The 23,882-nt window shown below is 40.3% G+C and overlaps 1 protein-coding gene across 1 annotated transcript in view; it reads left to right on the top strand.

The window, feature by feature from the left end:
* Window positions 1-23,882, top strand: part of hob (hobbit) — a 460,559-nt gene that overhangs the window by 332,034 nt on the left and 104,643 nt on the right. The window contains exons 28-30 of the mRNA XM_067142110.2: window positions 1,313-1,522; window positions 1,619-1,785; window positions 23,222-23,419. Coding sequence (XP_066998211.2) covers window positions 1,313-1,522; window positions 1,619-1,785; window positions 23,222-23,419 — 575 coding nt within the window. The remainder of the gene's footprint in view (window positions 1-1,312; window positions 1,523-1,618; window positions 1,786-23,221; window positions 23,420-23,882) is intronic.

Genomic DNA, 23,882 nt, shown 5'->3' on the forward strand with positions numbered 1-23,882 from the left:
CTTAGTACGGTATTTCTAGCGCCAGTAGAAAATACTCTTCTCGCTATAAATTTACATGATAATAGCCTTTAAGAAATTAAACAGACGCGAGAAAATAGAAACTAACCTCAGAAATCAATTATGCATGCTGAAATATCTTGAGTTGTATTTCATCCTTAATTAATCGCAGTATTTAGCATTAAAATTAAACGATCGTTTCCTCGGCCTTTATTTTTAAAGAGTTAACAACTGTTATCGGACACGTTATTTACACATTTATTATGCAAAAATGTCGTCTTTCATTTTGAATTTTCTTTACAGAACAGCAGTTGACGGGTTTTACTAATCGACTCCGACCTCACCTTTGAATGTCGGCGATAGAACTCGACAGTGGACATAGTGAGGAAGCGATACCGAAGGAGATCGATCGCATGCAACATAATCGCTGGGGTGCATAAATATTGGTAACGGAAAAAATCGCTTGGAACAACGGATGCATCAGTGATAGTGCTCTCGCTGTAACCGAAAGATAATACACAGTCTAATATAGGAATTTTGAAGGGACCGGCAAACATTGTCTTTATAACGGGGTTCTCGTTATATGCCGCACTCGCTATAACGGACTTCCACTGTATTAACAACTCCTGTTTTTGACTTTTAGAAACTTCGCTTTTCATCTGCAAAATGATCAGTGGTTACTGTTTGTCTATTCAAGACTAGCTTTATTTCTCTTTCAATCATGTATGGAACACTCGTTTACATCACTTCCTTCCTGCACTGCAATTACCCATTTGCTCTGCCCCATCAGTAATGTGAAGCTTTTCATTAGGCATGAAGAACTCACCCTGTTCATCCTAAACATGTGCTACTACTTAAACTGACACCACGCAAACGATGCATTATGTATTGCCGCCACAGTTCTTGTGTTTGGTGGGAACAGATTTGCCAATAGAGTGAGTGGAAAAATACCAGCGTCCAGATTTCTGTATCTCAGGAGTACTGCATCTTCCTTGACGCAAATAATACCCACACCTCAACTTTCCGCTGCCAAATTTTGAAGAAAATATGCTGAGATTATTTGCGTGTATATGATAATGAGAATCCCCTATAGTCTGGCTATACCAGTGCATCCATATTTTATACAGATGGTTTGTACTTTTACATGTATAATATTCTTTGATCCTTAAATCTGTCATCTTTTTTTATCCTCAAGAGCTGTGCTCTTGACTATCTACTCCAATTCCAGTTTGCTTTGAAAAGTTCCGGTTTAAAAAAAAAATTACTTCCTTTATGAAGTTTATTTGAAAATCTTTACAATAAATTGCCTTTACAGTTGCTCTGGTGAACAGCCAGGTTCTTTTGAAAGGCTGCGAGACAAAAGGTTACGTAATCCTGAGTGCTGCTAAAGCTGAAATACTGCAGCGAGTACATCGCCCTGTCTGGAAGGATAGGACCTTGGTGTCAAAGACGACGTGGGTTGGTTCTCTGGAATGTATGCAGTACTATGCCACTGTCAGTGCTGGAGATGATGATACTCTACATGGTATGTTCAGTGTTGATGCTTCCCATTGATGTATTTATTGGGTGATGTGTTGTACATTTAATTTGATTGTTTATTTTCTGTTGAATTCTTCTTTAGAGAATATAATGTGGCTCACCTTGGATAATATTCAAGAGAAAGAATCTTCTACTGTAATTGCTGATTTGCCTGATGTACCTCATCTCGTTGGAAGTGGACAGTCTGTTGGTGGAGTCGTGAGCGAGACAGTAGGAGCTAGCAGTATGGGAGAGAATCCTCCAATCCAGGTAATAATCAGCCTTAAAGGTATAAATATAAGGAAATGAGTAAAGAATAAATAGAATGATAGTAACACGAATAGGAACACATTAAAAACAATGACAGGTCAGTGTGTCGCTTCTTCCTATTGCTTCCTCTTCACACACTGACTTATCATAATTATTGTATGTTCCTCAAGCTAGAAGTACAGTGAAGGTAATTGAACCAAGAACCAACTGCATTATATTTTCCTGATAGGGAGGGTAACGGTCTTTGAAGTGTCAGGAGAGTTCAGTGCCGATAAAGCAGTCATAAAACAGTATAGTGATTTATTGTAAAAGTTTTTTTTACTTGCCAACGTTATGAAGGGAGATGCTGACACAGTGCACTTTCATTTTCCATACATGTTTGGCACCTACCGTATTTCTCCGAATCCAGGATGACCCTTCCTTTTTTCCTTCATAAAATTAAATCAGGCTTAAAAAGTGCTGTGAAAAATCATATGAATGCCGTTCTTGTACAGTACACATTTTTAGACTATCTTTGTCTTCATGCCAATGCCGAACATTGGCTTTAGTTATGCCATATTTTTTGTGGTTGCAAAATTATTCTTTATTTCTGTGGGTTTAATAGCAATTAACTTAAAATTGACATGATATCAAAGTGTAAACCAAAAGCTAAAGGTTTCCACCTATTCAATACTGTTTGTTGTAACCTTAAAAACGTTACATATATTTGTTGAAACTAGTTTCGGTCTTACCAGAGACCATCATCAGTCAGAATTAAATTAAAGGCAAGACATAAATAAATAAATAAATAAATAAATAAATAAATAAATAAATAAATAAATAAACAGCCGGGAATCGAACCCGGGACCCTCTGCACCGAAGGCCAGTACGCTGGCTGTTCAGCCAACGAGTCGGACAAACAATCAATAACATTAGTCCTTTCTTGATCCCAAGCACCCTCCTCTATTGGACCAGTTACTCTATGAATAATTCTATCATATACAGTTCGTGACCATATGTAAGTTAATCGACTTGCAGAATGACTGAAAAGGTTCAAACAGAATGCCTGACAACAATAATGCTGATGATATTAGGACATTTGCTTCCGATTTCTTTCCTTCCATAGGTTGAGAATACCAACGGACTTTATTACCACAATTGCAAAGTGATTTTACGCACAACATAATCCCCTTAATGTAATGTGAAATGTTTTTCACTTTACTTTTACAAATGTAACAAATTTCAAAGAGTGTGAGCAAACTTGTCCCCGCTACAAAGAAATATGAACCTGTAATATGTACATTGTCCTGAGTGTGTTCATTATCAGTATCACTAATATAACTTTTACTGTCACTTTCATCTGGTTCATCGAGCTCGATAGCTGCAGCCGCTTAAGTGCGGTCAGTATCCAGTATTCGGGAGATAGTAGGTTCGAACCCCACTGTCGGCAGCCCTGAAAATGGTTTTCCGTGGTTTCCCATTTTCACACCAGGCAAATGCTGGGGCTGTATCTTAATTAAGGCCACGGCCGCTTCCTTCCCACTCCTAGCCCTTCCCTGTCCCATCGTCGCCATAAGACCTATCTGTGTCGGTGCGACGTAAAGCAACTAGCATCTGGTTCATAGAAACTGTCATTCAACTGTTCTCCCATTATGTCACTGTTCAAGGCTGTGCCGGAAGTTCCAACGCCAAAGTATTTTCTTGCTATTTCACTTCCTAACTCACACTGTATTTCTACACTATATTCGTGTCTGTCTGGTGAAATATTTTCACTCATATTATTCTGAACATTGTGTACATCATTATCGTTATCACTTTCATTTAACCAAGCTCGATAGCTGCAGCCGCTTAAGTGCGGCCAGTATCCAGTATTCGGGAGATAGTAGGTTCGAACCCCACTGTTGGCAGCCTTGAAGATGGTTTTCCGTGGTTTCCCATTTTCACACCAGGCAAATGCTGGGGCTGTATCTTAATTAAGGCCACAGCCGCTTCCTTCCTACTCCTAGCCATTTCCTATCCCATTGTCGCCATAAGACCTATCTGTGTCGGTGCGACGTAAAGCAAAAAAAAAAAAACCTTTCGTTTAATACTGTGTTAGCAAACTCCCTTCGTCTTTTAGCCTCATACCTTTCCGTCCTGCACTTTTTAGTTTCTGACGAGTACTCCCACAGTGTATTTTATGAAGCGGCTTCCGTATGAATTAGCATTCCTGTCTGAGAAGTATCTCCATCTGTCGACGCCAGACATCTTATTGAAGGAACAGAACCTGGCTTCAATTTCGGACCTTGCAGCTTTTCCATAGGCATCACCTTCATTTTCAAAAGTTGCGTTTCATCATAGTCTGTATTTTTAAAATGCACTGAGCACACAGAAGCTCCCTTACTGGGAGAAAAGTGTTTCCTCTTGCAAAATTGTACCCAACTGCCAAACCTTCGAGGCGACTTACTTCGATTTGGAAACTTATGGAAATGTATTTCTTTCTCTCTACACTTTCGGTTTCTACTCGTTGTGTTGTTCCACCCGTACACACTACAGGAAGGCATTTCGACAAACAGTAACCGCACTATTATAATAAACAACACTTCAAGTAAACGGAAGAGTGGCTGAGCGCGTACTGCAATAATCAACTGGATGGCTCGCTCAGCGCTTACAGCGCAGTGACATCACAGCTACTCGTGTTTCCTTAGTTCACCAGCCTGCGGAGCGGCGCACAGCAAAAGGAAATATATAGTTGAACACTGTCCGATACACTCTTTGATTCTGAGGCAACTTGATTTTTGTGTTGTGTTCTCCTTTAAGTTTTGGTATCTATTAGCGCTCCGTTTTGCCTGGTTGGCTACGGTATCTTCATATCCGTATTGATGATTCACACAGCCACTCCTCCCGTCCCTCCGCCCCTTCCCCTCACAGCAAATGGCGTTAGCCCGAGACGAACATGAAGCAGTACACATCGTGCTCCCAAGCTATATACTGTACAACATCAAGACGACAATAGCAGTAATTACACACAAAGATTCTTTTACATGACTTAAGACCTTCCTTCAATATATTAGTATCACTCACATCTTAATTTTATCTTTCACAAATAATCCTTACAATATCACACAACTACAAAAAGGAAGGAGCCACCACTCTGGTTTAATGCAATACAACATTACTTAATACGGCAAAGGACATTATGACTCATCTTTCAACGTAAACAACTGGATTTTATATACGGCAAGCTGCAATTTCTACACTTCCGTCCAAGCCTCAACTGAACCCACACTGCGTCAATATTTTGCCTTTTAGAGATGCAAAGTGTTTCTTATCCTTCGTGTACATATGGTGACAAAAATCTTCTAAATGAGATATTGGTATTTTAAAGTGTAACTCATATTACAATTTAAGCCATTGAGTTTTTAATATAATGCACAGTTGTGGACAACTAGACTTAATGATAGCAGTCAAATTGAAGAACTGAGAAACAGTGCAAGCCATAAACTCAAACATTCACAAGCATGAAAGTGTTTTATCCATATGTTGTTCTTATTTTATGAATACTTATAAGTTAGTTTTAAGTTTAGGAATATTCACTTCTCATAGATGCGCATTCATGCATAATAACATATACTTAACTTCCAATTTGACGAAGAATGCCCTACTCATAAGTACAACTTCACATGTTACCGTCACATGATATTCCTTTTTAGATATGGTAATGTTTGCAATTGCACGATGTGTTATATGTATGTCCAGCTTAAGATGACCCGCTAGGGTCGAAACCGGTCCTGTATTTTTAATAACAATAATAAACAAGTATTGATTAGGTTGAATTCTTCTCCTCTCTGCATTTGTGTGAATCATCATTACGGATATGAAGCTCATAAATTACAATGGTCCATTCTTCTTCTACACTTTCTGTTTCTGATATAGGGATGTTCTGTTTTAATTCCTCCTAAGTTCTTTTATTTTTTAATTTACATATTTTTATTTTCTTCTGTCTTATTTCTTTTACTCTCACAATTTTGCCACCACTACTCTGTGGTCTCCATCAAATGCCTCACTTGGTAGTGCTGTTACATTTATTAACTATTTACTATTTCTTTTTTCCACCAGAAAATAATCAATAACTGTTTTTGTCCATCTTTCACCCCAGCCATATATAGTGGCCTTTCTGCTATTCTTCTATCTAAACCAAGTGTTACCCACAATCATTCCATTTCTCTTGCAAAAATCAATCTCCTTATCCCCCTTGCTGTTTCTTTCTCCATATCCAAATGGACCAATCACTTCTTTACCAAATCTGGCATTTCCAGCCTGTGCTTTGAGGTCTCCCATCACTATCACTTCCACATCGGTGATTACTTCCTCAAGTGTCTCCAAGAATTGCTATATATTTTCCTCACTGTTACCAGTTTGGGGTGCATAAGCTTGGATGAAATCTTTCACTCCTTCTTCCATCCTCAGTCGTACTCTGATCTATCACCGACTTGGTCTATCCTATCCATATTTTCATCCAGGATTTTGTTAACAATCACTCCTACTCCATTCTTTGCCTCACCTCTTCCACTCCAGTATAGGGTGTACCCTCTACTTATCCTCTTCATTCCCTTTCCCCTCCACTTGACCTCGCTCTGTCCCATCATAAAAACAATCAACTCTTCTGATTTTCCTGTAAGCTTCCTTGCCAGTACTAATCTTTCTGACAGAGAACTGAATTTGTTTCCCCGTTTTTTAAATAATACTCCAGTAGTCATTTTGCTTTTACTATTCCCTGATGTTCTAATTCATCTTTGAAGATGTGAGCTGTACATTGTTTGCAAGTTTTGAAAGTTAGAATATTTTGTTACTGCTTTCACCACTTTCACAGGCCTCACACTGTATGGCTATCTATGCCTTGCTGCACCAGCCATTCACAATTCCAGTGTCAGTGAATCTGTGGATTGGGCAGTACTTGAATATGCTAACTATGTGTAATATTATAGTAGTTACAAAATTTTCATGAAAACTAAACACAAAGTACTTCTCAGTTCTGTAGTTTAAGTAAAAATGACTTATGTATTCCTGCCCATCAGGTGGAGTTGTTGACTTACTTTCAGTGTCTGGATCAAATCAGATTTTTCCCAAACTCAGCTGCCCAATAGCTTTGTCATTGGCTACAAAGAGATCTTGAATAGTATGGGGTTCTGGATGTCTCTGCATTCATGCAGTGCATTGGATCCAGTGGATAGCAGTCCCCACTTCTGAAGGTTCATTTAACATCTTGAGACCCCTACTCTTAGCCGTTTCAATACTGGGTGAGGGAGATCTTTGCCAGATCTTCCCAGGGGGCAAATTGTTGTTCGATATTCAACTGCACATCAGCAGTTTCACCCTTCCATTTAGTGATGCAGTTGGCTGCTAGGGGTCTTTTGACTTTGAAATGAAACACCACCTCGATCGTAGACGACGATCTAATGCGTGGTGGCGAGGGTCTTCTTTCTTTTCCATTTCAGCCTTGGTGATCACTTGTCTTCTTATCTTAGGTAGAGCAATTCCAACCAGCAGAAACAATTTGTGAGTAGGTGTTGGTATAAGGGAGCTAGAGATGTTACTTGCCATTTCGTTGACAGCCACGTAGGCATGTTTTGTATGAGCCTACCGTACTGGTGCTGCATAATCTGCCGCCAAACTGCTGAGGCTCAGAGCAGTTGTCTGCAAAGTATCTGGCTTCCCAAGTGTAGGTTATCAGTTTGCATAGGATGTTGTTTCTGTCACAAATCTTGCCCTTCGCGTTAAGGCAGTATTGCCTGAATGACAAGGTACAATCCAGGACAACTCTTAGGTATCTGGAAGTTGGGCAATGTTGCAGTCTTTCACTTTTCTATCTAACATTGAGCATCCTTCTTGTCTCCCAATTTCATAAATGAAATGCACACGCAGCTGTCTTCTTTGAGTTTTTTTTCAGGTAGTTGGCTTCATAGTAGTGAGAGAATGCCTTTGTTAGGGTGGATTCAACCTCGGGGAAGCTTTGCCTTGAACAGCTATGGCCATACCATCTGCATAAATAATGCTCCTGGTGTTCAGTGAGACAGGCTGGTCATTTGTATATATATTGTACAGCATTGGAGCCATCACACTATCCTGAGGTAGGCCATTTTCTCTCACCTCCACCAACTCTTCTTGCTACCAAGACTAGTAAAGAATCTCCTATTTTGGGGGAATGTTCCAGTAAGCTTTGTGAGATGACAGTCTTCTGTTAATTGATACATGTTCTGCACTAGACTCTGGTGATTGACTGTGTCATATGCCACGGTTAAATCACTGAAGATCATCCTGGTAAGAAACCTCCCTTCAAAAACCATCTTGTGTGTGTTGGGTGATGTTCAAAACTCGGCTGAAACATGATTTTCCCAGTATGATACTGGCTGAGGATCATCCATTGAAGAGAGAGCACAGTAGTAAGGCTGGTTGACAACTTTTAGGGTCAGTAGGTTCTTGCCAGGTTTTAGTAAGGCTATCACTTCAGCTTTTCTCCTTATGTTGAGTATCCTTAGTTCTCTGGTGCAGAGGCCAGTGCAGGGCCCTTGGCCCAAAATGTTTAATTTGCTCTGTTATGAGGACATCAGTACTGGCTGCTCTGTTAGCATTTGCACTACTGTTGGCAGATTGTAGTTTATCCATGGTAAATGAGGTATTCAGTTGGCTATTTTCATCACCGTCCTTGGTGTTAAGTAGTCAATTATTGATATTTCTTTGTGTCATTCCATTCAGTAGGGGCTGGCCAGCAACTTGGTCTGGAGTAATAATGCTTTGTGGCTTTGTTGAATCTCCACTTAGGTTCTGCTATTTTGCTTCATGTCAAGGTTTTCTACAAGACTGGGTAGGGTTGAGGCTCTGGTCGTGGGGGATTCCATCGTTAGACATGTGGGGAAAGTGTGTGGAGGAAAGGGAACCAGGGTGGAGTGTTATCCAGGAATTAGATTGAGGCAGATGTTGAGGAAAGTAGAAGAGAAGGAAGAGGGAAAGGAGAAGGTGGTAGTGTTTCACGTTGGTACTAACAATGTAAGGCAAGCAGGTATAAGTACCAACATAGTTGGGGATATGTGGGATCTGGTAAATGCAGCACGGTTGGAGTTTAAGGAAGCGGAGATCGTTATCAGTGGAATACTGTGTAGGAGGGATACTGACTGGAAGGTGATTGGGGATTTAAATGAGACTATGGAGTGGGTATGTGGGAAACTGGGAGTGAGATTTCTAGATCCTAATGGGTGGGTAGGAGACAGGGATCTGCGCTCAGATGGCCTTTATTTAAACCGCAGTGGTACATATAAGTTAGGAAACTTGTTTAGAAGAGTTATAGGCACATACATTCAGGGAAACGGGGTGGCCTAGGGAGCGGTGTTAAGTGAACAGGGAACTGGAAATCAAGTAGGGATGACATAAAAATGTTAGTGCTCAACTGTAGAAGCATTGTAAACAAAGGAATCGAATTAAGTAATTCAATAGATATATACTTACCAGATATTGTAATAGGAGTTGAATCATGGCTGAGAAATGATATAATGGATGCAGAAATATTCTCATGGAACTGGAGTGTGTATCGTAGAGATAGGATAGGAGTGGTAGGAGGGGAAGTATTCATTCTGGTGAAGGAAGAATTTGTAAGCTACGAAAAAGTTAAGGATGAAAAACATGAAATTTCGGGTGTAAGGCTCATCTCTAAAGATAATAGGCAACTTGATGTCTTTGGAGTGTACAGACCGGGCGGGAAAGGGTAGCACTGACGCTAATTCAGAATTATTTGATAAGATAATCAGCTATGTTGGAAATGATATGGAAAGGAATGTGATAGTAGTAGCTGATCTCAATTTACCGAATGTCGATTGGGAAGGTAATGCGAACGACATGAAGCATGAACAACAAACGGCAAATAAGTTGATATGGGAAGGGTGGCTGATTTAGAAAGTGATGGAACCAACTAGAGAGAAGAATATTTTGGATGTGGTGCTGATAAAACCAGATGAGCTCTATAGAGAAACAAAGGTAATAGATGGTATTAGTGATCACGAAGCTGTTTTTTGTTGTAGTTAAAAATAAATGTGAAAGAAAGGAAGGTATTAGAGTTAGGACTATTAGGCAGTACCATATGGCTGATAAAACAAACATGAGGGAGTTTTTAAAAAGTAACTGTGATCGCTGGAAAATGGTAAATAAAAATGTAAACAGACTCTGGGATGAGTTTAAAGTAATTGTTGAGGAATGTGAAAATAGGTTTGTATCTTTAAAGGTGGTAAGGAATGGTAAAGATCCACTATATTATAACAGAGAAGTAAAGAGACTAACAAGGAGGTGCAGGTTGGAATGAAATAGAGTTAGAAATGGTTATGGAAGTAAGGAGAAATTGAAGGAACTTACTAGGAAAATGGAATCTAGCAAAGAAGTCAGCTAAGGATAACATGATGGCAAGCATAATTGGTGGTCAAACAAATTTTAGTAAAAAATGGAAGGGTATGTATAGGTACTTTAAGGCAGAAACAGGTTCAAAGAAGGACATTTCAGGAATCATTAATGAACAAGGGGAGTGTGTATGCGAGGATCTTCAAAAGGCAGAAGTATTCAGTCAGCAGTATGTAAAGATTGTTGGTTACAAGGATAATGTCCAGATAGGGGAGGTGAGTAATACCAAAGAAGTATTAAAATTTACCTATGATAACAATGACATTTACAGGAAGATACAAACGTTGAAAACTAGACAAGCAGCTGGAATTGATAAGATTTATGGGGATATACTAAAGGCAATGGGTTGGGATGTAGTTCCATATCTGAAATACTTATTTGATTATTGTTTGGTTGAAGGAGCTATACGAAATGAATGCAGAGTTGCTATAGTAGCTCCTGTGTATAAAGGAAAGGGTGATAGACATAAGGCTGAAAATTACAGGCCAGTCAGTTTGACATGCGTTGCATGTAAGCTTTGGGAAAGCATTCTTTCTGATTATATTAGACATGTTTGTGAAGTTATTACTGGTTTGACAGAAGGCAGTTTGGGTTTAGGAAAGGTTTTTCCACTGAAGCTCAGGTTGTAGGATTTCAGCAAGATATAGCATATATCCTGGATTCAGGAGGCCAAATGGACTGCATTGCGATTGACCTATCTAAGGCATTTGATAGGGTAGATCATAGAAGGCTACTGGCAAAAATGAGTGCTATTGGACTAGAAAAAAGAGTGGCTGAATGGGTGGCTATATTTCTAGAAAATAAAACTCAGAGAATTAGAGTAGGCAAAGCTTTATCTGACCCTGTAATAAGTAAGAGGGGATTCCTCAAGACAGTATTATTGGACCTTTATGTTTTCTTATATATATTGTAATAGTTGTAGTGTCCGCCATGCCAACTTGCTACGCGCTGGGGGCGTCACCCATCGCCCCACCCCCTCACGCTCGACTGCGCCAATCGCGAGCAACAACCAAGCACTGGGCCGGCCCTTCTCACTTCTATCCGTGGTCGCGCCGCAGAGGACGACGGAAGTTACTCGACTATCAATCTGGAGTCTTCCATCTCGTGAGGTTCCTGGATACATGTAGCATCTGGACTGTTCTGGAAGGCCCAGAGCAGGTATATAAGGAAAGGAGTAACTTGGAGTGACAGTCAGAGTGAGAGTTAGTTAGTGAGTGAGTGGGAGCGAGATTGAGTTCGCTGTAGCGCAATCAGTGATGGCCTGGAAGAGTGCAGCCTGATCGAGTATCTGTCTGTCGGAGCCGAGGACTCGTTCCTGTTTTCCTGATGTTGTGTGTGTGTGTCCCTTGAGGCTGGCTGCTGGAGGAGAACCTGGAGTGTTCTGGAGTAGCGCAAAGGGAACAGTGGGTACCGACGTGTGAAGACTGCGGAGTTCAACTGGTTGAGTGAACAGCAGATACTATCCCTAACCTGCGAGGCTGACGTGTAGGCTGTGGACCGTGACAGCGCTAACGAGTGTGACTGAGTGGCTGAGAGAGTGTACTGCAAATAATCGATGACTCTGTGTGTATGTGTGTGTGTCATTGTAGATGGAACAGAAGAGAAACTAAGAGAGACATAAGAGACATAAGAGAAACTAAGTTGTAAGCTCGGCTATCGTCTGTGTATGTGTAAATCTGTAATTGTAGTGCTTAGTTAATAAATCTTAGAAATAGGTCGCTACCAGGTGCTGTACGCATTTATTTATTTATCTACCCCGCCGACACGTTACAACTGGCGTCAGAAGTGGGATGGACAAGTGTGATAAACTAGTGGATAAACTCTTACGTTAACAGTGGTGTCAGAATCAAGTACCTGGTAGCGAATTTTGTAGTCAACAGAAATTTCTACAAGTGAAATGAATTCCGAACAGCTCCAGATTTTTCTCAGTAAGTTTAGTGGATTTGAAAATAAAATCTTATCTAGTTATGGCGAACTCATTAGTGAACTGAGATCTGAGCGGAGGTCAAACCCAGACCAGCTGAAAACAGATTTAAGTGAACGGAAGAGCGAACATTTAAAGTCTGAAAACGAAGTGCGCTCTCTCGAAACCGAGGTCGACGACGACGATGAGCGGGATGACAACGAACTGGATGAGAACGGATCCGAAGAGATGCTCGCGGTTGTAAAGTCCGGAGTTCGAGGTCCAGAGGTGGAAGTGAGTGCCCTGCGTGCGGAAACGATGGCTGTGGAGATGCAAATGAATCCTGCTAGCAGCGACGGCGGCTCCACCGTCGTGAAGTTGGAAAACCTACAGGACGACGGGATTACTTCCAAGAGAACTTGCCGGACCCAGTTCAAGACCGGATCGACGTCCAAGAAGAGTGCCGAATATCCGATCGCCGGACTACGTGTACAACGCAGCCCCCAGCCAAGTTCTACCTACGAGGAGGTTATGGGAGTGCTCGGCGTACGCTGCGGTGTCCACCAACAGAGAGGCACCTACCGAGTCCAGTCGCAGGAAAGGACTCAGCGCACAGATATAACGCCGCGGATAATTGACGCCGAGATCTAGCGACTAGGCGACGTGACTGTGGAATAGTTATCGCGAGGTGACACCAAGCTTGAGGCGGCTGATGCCTGTGAGAAACTACATGGCGCTGAGATCCGTCCAGGGAGGACGATCGTCAAGAAACTGAACTACGGAGAGGCTCTGATGATGGCCCACGAGACAGAGGCAGCGACTGCAACGGCACGGCTGGAGGGATCCCTACTAGGAGACGGAGCAGCAATGGAAGACGAACCGATGACCAACGAACGAGGATGCCATCTGACTAGGACACTTGTTCCGGCACGAAGCTGCGTGCTGGTACGAACATCAAATTCTGCACCCCGGAAGAAGAGGAAATCCAGCAGGGCTAAATCTGGGAAGAGCAAACCAGTCCCGGGCATCACACCAGGGGACTATGAAGGCGCTCAAGCCCTGAAAGTAGAAGCGGGTGTGGACGAAAGGAAATCCACCGAAGTTCCGGCTGCCACGCGAGGACTTGCTGACCGTTATCACCGGAAACAAAGACACCGTCGACCGGACCCAGCGGATCCCCCATGGGAAGGTGGTGGCCAACCGAACAAACCACCTTGCAGCGTATCGTGGAGCCGCTCGGGACGAGCAGCCTTAAGGAGGGGGCAATGTAATAGTTGTAGTGTCCGCCATGCCAACTCGCTACGCGCCACGGGTGTCACCCATTGCCCCCCCCCTCACGCACGACCGCGCCAATCGCGAGCAACAACCAAGCGCTGGGCCGGCCCTTCTCACTTCTATCTGTGGTTGCGCCGCAGAGGATGACGGAAGTTACTCGACTATCAATCTGGAGTCTTCCATCTCGCGAGGTTCCTGGATACATCTAGCATCCGGACTGTTCTGGAAGGCCCAGAGCAGGTATATAAGAAGAGGAGTAACTTGGAGTGACAGTCAGAGTGAGAGTTAGTTAGTTAGTGAGTGAGTGAGTGGGAGCGAGATTGAGTTCGCTGGAGCGCAGTTGATGATGGCCTGGGGGAGTGCAGCCTGTTCGAGTGTCTGTCTGTCAGAGCCGAGGACTCGTTCCTGTTTTCCTGATGTCGTGTGTGTGTGTCCCTTGAGGCTGGCTGCTGGAGGAGAACCTGGAGTGTTCTGGAGTAGCGCAAAGGGAACAGTGGGTACCGACGTGTGAAGACTGCAGAGTTCAACTGGTTGAGTGAACAGCGTATACTATCCCGACCTGCGAGGCTGACGTGTAGGCTGTGGACCGTGACAGCGCTAATGAGTGTGACTGAGTGGCTGAGAGAGTGTACTGCAAATAATCGATGACTCTGTATGTATATGTGTGTGTGTCATTGTAGATGGAACATAAGAGAAACTAAGAGAGAGAGCGCGAACCGTCTGTAAGTGTGTGACCGTGTACGTTTGTAAGTTGTAAGCTCGGCTATCGTCTGTGTATGTGTAAATCTGTAATTGTAGTGCTTAGTTAATAAATCTTAGAAATAGGTCGCTACCAGGTGCTGTACGCTATTTATTTATTTATCTACCCTGCCGACACGTTACAATATCAATGATGTGTGTAAAGAAGTGGAATGAGAGATAAGGCTGCTTGCAGATGATGTTATTCTATACAGAGTAATAAATAAGTTACAAGATTGTGAGCGACTGCAGGGTGACCTCGACAGTGTTGTGAGATGGACGGTGGGCAATGGTGTGATGATAAACGGGGTTAACCCTCCAAGTGCTGATGGTTTCACTCTGAAGTGCTGAGCATTCTTAAGGCAGCGTGCAGATACATTTTAAAAAAAAGTTATAATAAATACAAATTCGTAACTACATATGGCATATTATATATCAATTTGTTCAGGAAGAATTAGAGAATAAGATAATAGTAGGATGTTTTCCTTACAAGTATCCAGTAAAAGTATAATATATGATTAGTCATACTTTTTTTTAAAATTTAAAAACTGTTCCAATTTTTGAGCTTGGTAACAAGCACTACATTACCTGAAATTAAATTCCAAGATATACAAAATGTGCCAAATTTCATTACAAGCAAAATGATGTATAATAAGAGAAACTTCAATGAATAATTAAAAAGTCACAGGTAAAAAGACTCGGAGAGAGTCTGTTGTGGTGGGCCATTAGGTCTAGATGTGCCTGGTAGGTTTTGCACGTTTTGATTGTCTACATCACTACTTGACGCATCACTATAGTCACAGGTATCTGGGTATCTAAATTAGGGTCATATTCTTCCCCACTTCCAGAAGAAAAGTCGTCTAATGATAAATCATCAGGAAAATCTTCTACATTACCAAAGTCGTCTTTACTTTCATCATTCCCAAGTTCCTCCAGTGCTTCTCTTATTGCACTAGAACCACTTAGTTCACTCATATTTATATTATAATAATCACTAAATGAAATAAACCAATTAAAATAGAGTAAATCAGCCACACAGTAATCACAAATCGGCTAGCAAACAATAACCTTCAAATGCGCGAAGCAACAGCACAGTTTGAGCAGAGGTAAACAAAGACCCGTTCACAGCTGACAAGATCGCCGCTTTCTGCTTTATTTCCTCAACCAAAGATGAACCTGCACTTCCTACCAGACAGGGAATTTCATTTCGCAGCGAGAATGTTCCTAAAATCGATTGTTATACTGATTTTAGGAGTTGTTATATCGACTTTACGAATTGTCTCGCTGCGAGATGATAGCACTGTGACTGTTCCTATCTCTCTGACTATCTTTTGAAACATATAAAACTGAATTTGAATTGGAAATTATGAAAATAACTGCTTTTAAAATGGAAAATCTGAAAAGAATATTCATTAAATAAAATACACAATTGTCTAACCTTGTACTCACACTTACTTCTTACCTGCTTACTTGCACATACGTTATTTGAAGGGTGCCAGCTGCCACTCAGTGCAGCAATAATAGAATGAGAATCTTGACTATCTCTAGGGTGTGGGGTGATAAGCTTACTTTTGACAACATACCATACAAGTTCTGGGAAAAGGAGATTGGCGTTCGGTTTCCCCATTAATTTTGAGGTTAAAATATTTTACTGTCATTGAAATAATACTACGAATTCATTTGATAGAACAAAATATATTCTTGAAACAATATATAAAATAGTGAGAACTGCTGCAGTTAAAACAGATGAGAATACGAAATTATGACATTGCAACTGAAAGAAACTAGGCACGAATTTGAATTCTTCTTGACTGGACATTTAACAATTTATACAAAGTATATCCCTCACTGTTTCACTTGACTGTACCTTCAACACTTTGAGTGTAATTACGATGTATTCCTTAGATCTGGTGTTTACTGTAGATGTGTCACGCCTAACTTGGTGATGCATCCTTGTGACTGCTTCTTCTCCATATTATATGACTTATTGGTAAGTCTGCACTGTATGACCTCATTGCAGGTCAATCCTTCTATGACTTCGTTGTAAGCCTTTCCGTCCATATCTTCAACTAAGTGACCGACCAACTTTGGCCTCGCTCTCTCAATGACCAAAGACTAATGGTTCACTGAGCCTTCTCCATCTCGTTCACACTCATTGGCTGTCGTTGACTGACCAACTTAGGCCTCTGCTTCCAATTGAATAATGACACGCTACAAGATACACCCACCTTTTATAGACGTTGGTTGACGTACCTATGTAATCTCCAGAAATAACCATGATCTACTACTACAATGGTGAAATAGCCCGAGGCGGCTTGGATATATTCAAAGAAACTGAGCGCATTGCTAAATGCTCACGATGACATAGCCATTACGTGGCGATGACTCTGCATTTACTCCAGCAATATTGCACAATGTAACAATGTCACATCCAACATCTGATATATAACAATTCTCACTGTACATGTCTTGAGTGTTATACTACACATACGTATATATGCATACATTTAACTACAATCATGCAAGCGACATGCATTGCACAATTAAATTGAATAAGAATGATAATTACAATAATAGTAATAATATCACAGATAAAATAATAATAATACTGACATAATAACAACAACAACAACAATGCAGATAAAATAATAAAAATACAGATATCATCTTGTAACAGGATTTGAACCGTTACAGCACTTCATCCGGGATCGGAATCGTCTCGTACTGAGACAATAGCACTTCGAGGGTTAAAAGTCAGGTTGTGAGTTTCACAAATAGGAAAAGTCCTCTCAGTTTTAATTACTGCGTTGATGGGGTGAAAGGTCCTTTTGGAGATCATTGTAAGTACCTAGGTGTTAATATAAGTGTACTGGGAGGTTCACCCCAATGCCGCGTATTTAAATTCAGCGCCTAAATGAACTCCCCTATTGGTAAAACAGTGAAACTGAAACTACACCAACTTAGAACTTTACTCAGAAGATGTCTCCACCGAAGTATTATGTAATTTTGTTATTGTGCAGTTGCCTAATCTGTGTGAATTTCTATTTGTTTTGTTTACCATTCATCAAGAGGTTTGGACATTCTCCCATAGATGACGCTACCTAAAAACTATGATCACGCACCCTGGTGCAAAGTGTAAGAAGTTTTGAATTTCTAGGTTTTTGTAACTGAATGATGTTCATTTATTTTTGGGCTGGCAATATTTCCTTTTTATTTCAGCCAGGTTTGAATCCAGCCAATCCCTAATTTCTGTAATTAATTTTCAACGTATCACAGGCTTCTTCTTCGATTTTAAGTGTAACTTTGTAATTGACCAATAAAATTGAGAGGGTGTGGCTGGTTTATTCGTGAAAGGTCTCGAACCTTCCCTGAGGCTTTATAAACTGCGTCTTTTCACGTCTCTTGGCCAATTGATTGTCATCTTGAGTGTGTGTGTCAAAGCACGGGCGGCCTCTTTCATCGGTAAGCAGTACATCAACAAGGTAATGGCCACATAACATCTTTTTTTCTTGCTAGCTCCGCAGTTTAACCTGAGGGAAAGGTCCGAAACGTTAACTATGTAACCTACCTTCTAAAAATGTAACTTTCTGCCGGCTTATGTAAAAACTTCATAGAATCTTCAACTGTAAATCAGGAATAGAGAGTGATGTACCCTCTCGAGCTCCACTTCATCTTGGTTTGAGGTGACTACATTTCATGACTGTTTTTAATTCTGTAATGTGGTAATGTAATTTCTATACAAGTCACCTCAGTAGTTTGGGAATAGCCCCTGTTTCATCGGCCTAGAGCCCCTTAGTTTTTTCGTGTTCATATCTAGGAGTGCTAGTATACGCCTCCATTCATTTTCTATTTGGGCCATTATTTTACCCTGTTATTCTTATTCCACGGAGGCCCAGTAGGTTGGGTATTTAATACCCCTGTAAAAGTAAGTTCCATTTTGTTACTGGTGGGTTGAGAGACCAGAGAGTGATGTATGTTGCCTTTGAGTAAGCAGTAAGCAACTGAGAGCCTGTTAGCTCTTTTTAAAATTTGGTGATTGTAACGTGCGCCTCTGGAAGGCTAGTTATTGTATTTTGGGAGCAAGTGCTCCATGAATTAGGGGGATTTCTGCCCTTGAGTAAATTTGTGCTCTTTGTAAATTTGAGCTGAGAGCTCAAGAATTGTAAAGCGAGGGGATTGAAGGCCAGGACTTGTGGAATTCACTATATTGTATTTTCCTTGACTTGTTTCTAAATTGCTAATTGTACTTGTTACGTCGTTATTTGTTGATTTTTGAAAATTCTAAAGAAATATAACCTTTGTTAAAGTTTTAAATCAACTTTAATATTGTAGTTATATCCATTCACCCCAGCACCTTCTTTCACCTCTTTCTCCTCCACGGATATCCCCGTAACAATAAGAAAAGACTTTCATTGGGGTAATCACATAAATATGATTGTTAATAAAGGGTACAGATCTCTGCACATGGTTATGAGGGTATTTAGGGGTTGTAGTAAGGATGTAAAGCAGAGGGCATATAAGTCTCTGGTAAGACCCCAACTAGAGTATGGTTCCAGTGTATGGGACCCTCACCAGGATTACTTGATTCAAGAACTGGAAAAAATCCAAAGAAAAGCAGCTCGATTTGTTCTGGGTGATTTCTGGCAAAAGAGTAGTGTTACAAAAATGTTGCAAAGTTTGGGCTGGGAAGACTTGGGAGAAAGGAGACAAGCTGCTCGATTAAGTGGTATGTTCCGAGCTGTCAGTGGAGAGATGGCGTGGAAGGACATCAGTAGACGAATAAGTTTGAGTGGTCGAAAGCGACTTTCAACCTATTAGGTCGTGTTACGTACATTTAATACGTGTTGAAGAGATGTTAAGTACAGAACAAAAATGGCCAACCAGACACCAGTGGGATCCGAAACCACAACCTCCCGATTTCGCGTCGGTTGCTCTACCAATTGAGCTATGGTGGCAAGGCCATCTTTGTTCTGTTGGAAAGGATCTAAGCTACAGGTCTGGTACTACTACCATCACACTGTAGAGTGCGTTTAAGTTGCCCGTTGAGAGCCAAGTCAATGAATATTGAATTTTCACGACCACATTGTAATCGAAAGCGACTTTCAGCCTATTAGGTCGTGTTACGTACATTTAGTACGTGTTGAAGAGATGTTAAGTACAGAACAAAAATGGCCAACCAGACTCCAGTGTCTTTAAAAGTAGGAAAGATCACAATATGGAGATAAAGTTGGAATTCAAGAGGACAAATATTTGTTTATAAGAAGGGGAGTTAGGGATTGGAATAACTTACCAAGGGAGATGTTCAATAATTTTCCAATTTCTTTGCGATCATTTAAGAAAAGGCTAGGAAAACAACAGATAGGGAATCTGCAACCTGGGCGACTGCCCTAAATGCAGATCAGTAGTGATTGATTGACTGCACCATCTTGCTCTTCAGTCTTCTATCAACAAGAAGTTCCTCTTCTGCCTCAGTGCTTTCCTGACTGAAAAAGTCTTCCTTGTAGAGATGTTTGTATCTGAGCAGCAAGGGCTTGGAGTCTTGTGTAATTCCTTGGAAGTAATGTGTTTGGCAATCTCTGGGGATAAGATTTCCTTGATAACTGGTATGAAGTCATCATATGGTAGCTCTCTTGACTTGCAGGGATGGCTTAAGTGCCTCTGTCTAATAATCCCACAGTGGACTTCCCTGGCTGGCTTTCTATTGGTTAAAGCGCCTTTTAAATGGAATTATCTGTGGTTTAATAACAACATTGACAGTGCATATTATAGGCCAGTGTTGAGTGTGCAGTATTGGGTCATCAGCATTCTTCTTTCATTGTGATGCTATGCAAAATGACATAAATATGTTGTCTGTGTTATATCCCTTCCTCCATCTGCTACAATTGAAAAAGTGGGAGTTCTAGGTCATGCGTCAGTATCAAATTCTTTGCTTTGGCCCAGGCCTCAACTCAAGCCCCATTGTTGTCGGTTACATTGTATGACAGTTGAAGAATTCGCCAAGTATGAAGCGAATGCCATTGCTTGGACTAAAAGTATATCACAGCTATGTTTCTTGCACATATCAAATAATACATTTTTTTTTTTACTAGATAATCCCATCATGTTAATGGAGCTACCACTACAATAAAACCTCATTAATTCGAATTCGCTAGGATGCAAAAATCGAACTTTTAATTACGTGATTTTGAATTAACCGCCGACTCCTAATTCAGAAATGCCTACCCTTACCACATCAAAAAATATTCCAAGACCCATTACTGAATGCAATTAACCTTGATTCACAGTTTAAACCTTTCAAATGCCATGGCAAAATTCTATTTTCAAAATGTATCCAACAAGGTGCATTTACAGTATTCAAATAATGAACTTGGATAACTTACTGACAAACATAACCTCACGCAACGAAAGTGATTGAAACATGTGGATAAATCTATGCTGGCTCCCCTGTGCACGTGCTGTATTCATTGGACTGCTGTACGGTATGCATTTTAGATGCCCTGTACTTGCACGGAAAGTACCCGATTACATGTTATAATTCTCATGTTAGGTCCATATTGAAATGTACATAAATATAAAGTATGTTACAAGTGTTATTTTAATATCCACCTATTCAATACAAAGAGATCTAGTAAATTAAGAATTAAATCTTATCATAAAAAGTTACAAGGGGCATGTTTTGCCCATTTTAAGGGCATCATCAGCCTCAAACTCAAACCTGTAAGGTGAATAATCAGGATCCTGACTGTTCTTACAAATCGTAAAAAAAAGGATATCAATGTAGGTGTTTGTCTAACATAAAATTATTAGAATGTCCTTGGTTAAAACCGTAGTATCAAGCTGCATGTCACAAGTTCACAAGATTACACTCTCCGGAGACCTGATTCACTGCGCCCAAAAACCTGTTGAGAGTGGAGCGATAAACAGCTCAATCTTTATAATGAAAAGTAGAAATGTGTTTCCTTGAATGCTTGTATTGGAGAATAAGAAAAAAGTAAAGCTGCTAGACTGTTAAAGATGTTAATTTCGAATTTCGTATGTTAATGTAAGACAACAGTCTTCTTTAAGTAGTTGTGGAACAAGAAGACTGTTATCTTAACACATTCGATTTTCGCTCCTTTAAGCCAGATAAATACGACTGTAGACAGCTGAACACTTTGTACTTCATTATAAAGATTGAGCTGTTTATCGCTCCACACTCAACAGGTTTTGCGCACATTGACTCAGCGCTCCGGAGAGTGTAATCTTGTGAACTTGTGACATGCAGCTTGATACTACGGTTTTAACCAAGGACATTCTAATAATTTTATGTTAGACAAACACCTACATTGATATCCTCTTTTTACGATTTGTAAGAACAGTCAGGATCCTGATTATTCACCTTACAGGTTTGAGTTTGAGGCTGATGGTGCCCTTAAAATGGGTGAAACATGTCCCTTGTAACTTTTTATGATAAGATTTTATTCTTAATTTACTAGATCTCTTTCTATTGGATAGGTGGATATTAAAATAACACTTGTAACATACTTTGTATTTAAGTATCCGATTCCCTTAAAATATCCTGGCTTACCGAACTTTCCTGTGATGAGGGGAGAAAGTCTCTCGGTTCTGTCTGCATTACAACATTCTTCGATTTACCGCCACGGCACCTCTCTCAAAATTCAGAAATCCCAGCCCTTGCTGCATCACAAAGTATTCTAAGACCCATTAATGCATGCAATCACTTTGATTCTCAGTTTAAACCTTTCATGTACCACCCAACAAAGTGCATTGACATAAGTCCTGTTCAAATTATGCACTTGGATAAATCGCTGGCAAATATAACCTCACACAACGAAAAAAATTCACACGATTCAAAGACTAAGACAAATATTGCTGGCTCCCCTGTGCAAATGCTTTTTTTTTAAATTACTTTAGTGTTTGCATTCTTTAGATGCCTTGTATTTGAACAGAAAGTGCCCGACGCCCTTAAAACATCATGGCTTATTGAACTTTCCTATGACAGGGGAGGAAGTTTGTCACTTCTGTGTGCATTACAAGTTTCAGCCCAGTACAATGATCCCCACCCTTGTACGATTTCCCGGCTGGCGCTCCTCCCGTTTAAAACCTTACGTCCGTTTGAGCTCGGCAAAAAAAAAAAAAAAAAGATACAGTTTCATCGACAATGACAATATTGTTCAGTGCGTACGAATTGATTATATGAGCCACTCTTTTTCGCCAACTGTCGGTATTGCCAATGTTTGCTGATTCTGCTTCTCCGCGGACTGTCTGCTATGTGATATGGCGTTCCTTAGAACGCTGAATACAAAAGACTTACGATTTTACTTGAACTTAGCAAATATGAAGCACACTGTAGACACACCGAAGTGAGTGAAAGTGCGGTTAGCTACCGGGTACGTTTCGGAAGATGTGTTCTATCACGACATGGATAAATTTTGAATTTAAATTACTCTGTAAAATACTACTTTTTTAAAAACTTAAAGGTAGTTTTGAATTAAAAGTCTGAATTTCAATTGAAATAACGTGCAAAACCGTACCTCATATTTCCGGGAACAAGAGCTTCTTCGAATTGGGTGATTTTGAATTAACCGATTTTGAATGATCAAGGTCCTACTGTATATGTTGTAGTATTTTTTACAAGAATGGTTTTATTCTGTGTAATATGTACAAATGGGGTTTAAAAGATTGAAAGAAGAAGAGAAAGAATGTAAAGAGATTAAAAGATTGATTTTTAAAATCCCAGTGAATCACCTTCTTGTCTGTACTTTTATTATTTATTTATTTAATTATTTATGTATGTATGTATGTATGTATGTCTACCCCTTAGTCCCTGTTTCCTAAGATGGGATCAGTATTGAGGTGAGAAGAAATGATATGGCATATTGTTACAGTCGTATGCCCTTCCTTATGCCAACCTCAGTTGAGGAGCTAATGAAATGAATGATGTTGAATGAAATCGGGTAAGGAGATGGCCTATGAATAGGAACTGTCCCAGCCTTTGCCAGGGAATGAAAACGGGGAAACCACAGAAAACAATTTTCTGGACAGTTGACTGTGTGATTATTCGAACCTACTCAGCTGTACTCTTATTCCCATACATTTTCTTTATGTTTTCTTTTCCAGCTCCAACGAATAGTATCCCGTTGTAGGTGTGAATTTTTCTATGCTGGTTATGGGGAGAGCAGTATAGACCCTGGCACTTTAGATGAAGTGCCACCTCCACCAAGTGAAGAAGCTAGTCCCTGGGAGAAACGTGAGAGGGCTGTGGATGCCTTCACTCTTATGCACCACGATCTTGATGTGTGCACTAATTCACTGCAAGTATGTACTCTTCATGTTATGTAATATAAAATATTTATGCAGTCATTTGTAGAATAGTAATATTCTGCATTAGTTATATTCAAAAATCAATTATTACCATTTTACCTACCCAGATTTTGCAAAGATTTAATAACAATAAAAATCTTTGTAAATAGGATTTGATACGGAAAATGAAGCTGATTTCTTGCAGTACCCAAATTTTGTCAGACGACATATAATTTCAATTTCTTTTGATTCATGAGGGAAAGTATCTTTGAAGATTTGAATGTTGACAGTCATTCAAATCGGTGCAATTCTCTTAAATTACTATAAACATATGTTTAGAAAATTACTACCAGTTTTTCTCTCTATGTTAAGTATATCTGTGAAATTAAGTTGGCAACAGACCTTACAACTAAATTTAACACATTGCGGACCGGGTGCTCATTACACTGCCCAACCCCTGTGCCTGGCCCTTTTCTGT

Source organism: Anabrus simplex, chromosome 2, assembly GCF_040414725.1.
Source record: "Anabrus simplex isolate iqAnaSimp1 chromosome 2, ASM4041472v1, whole genome shotgun sequence".
In the NCBI taxonomy this organism is placed as follows: Eukaryota; Metazoa; Arthropoda; class Insecta; order Orthoptera; family Tettigoniidae; genus Anabrus; species Anabrus simplex.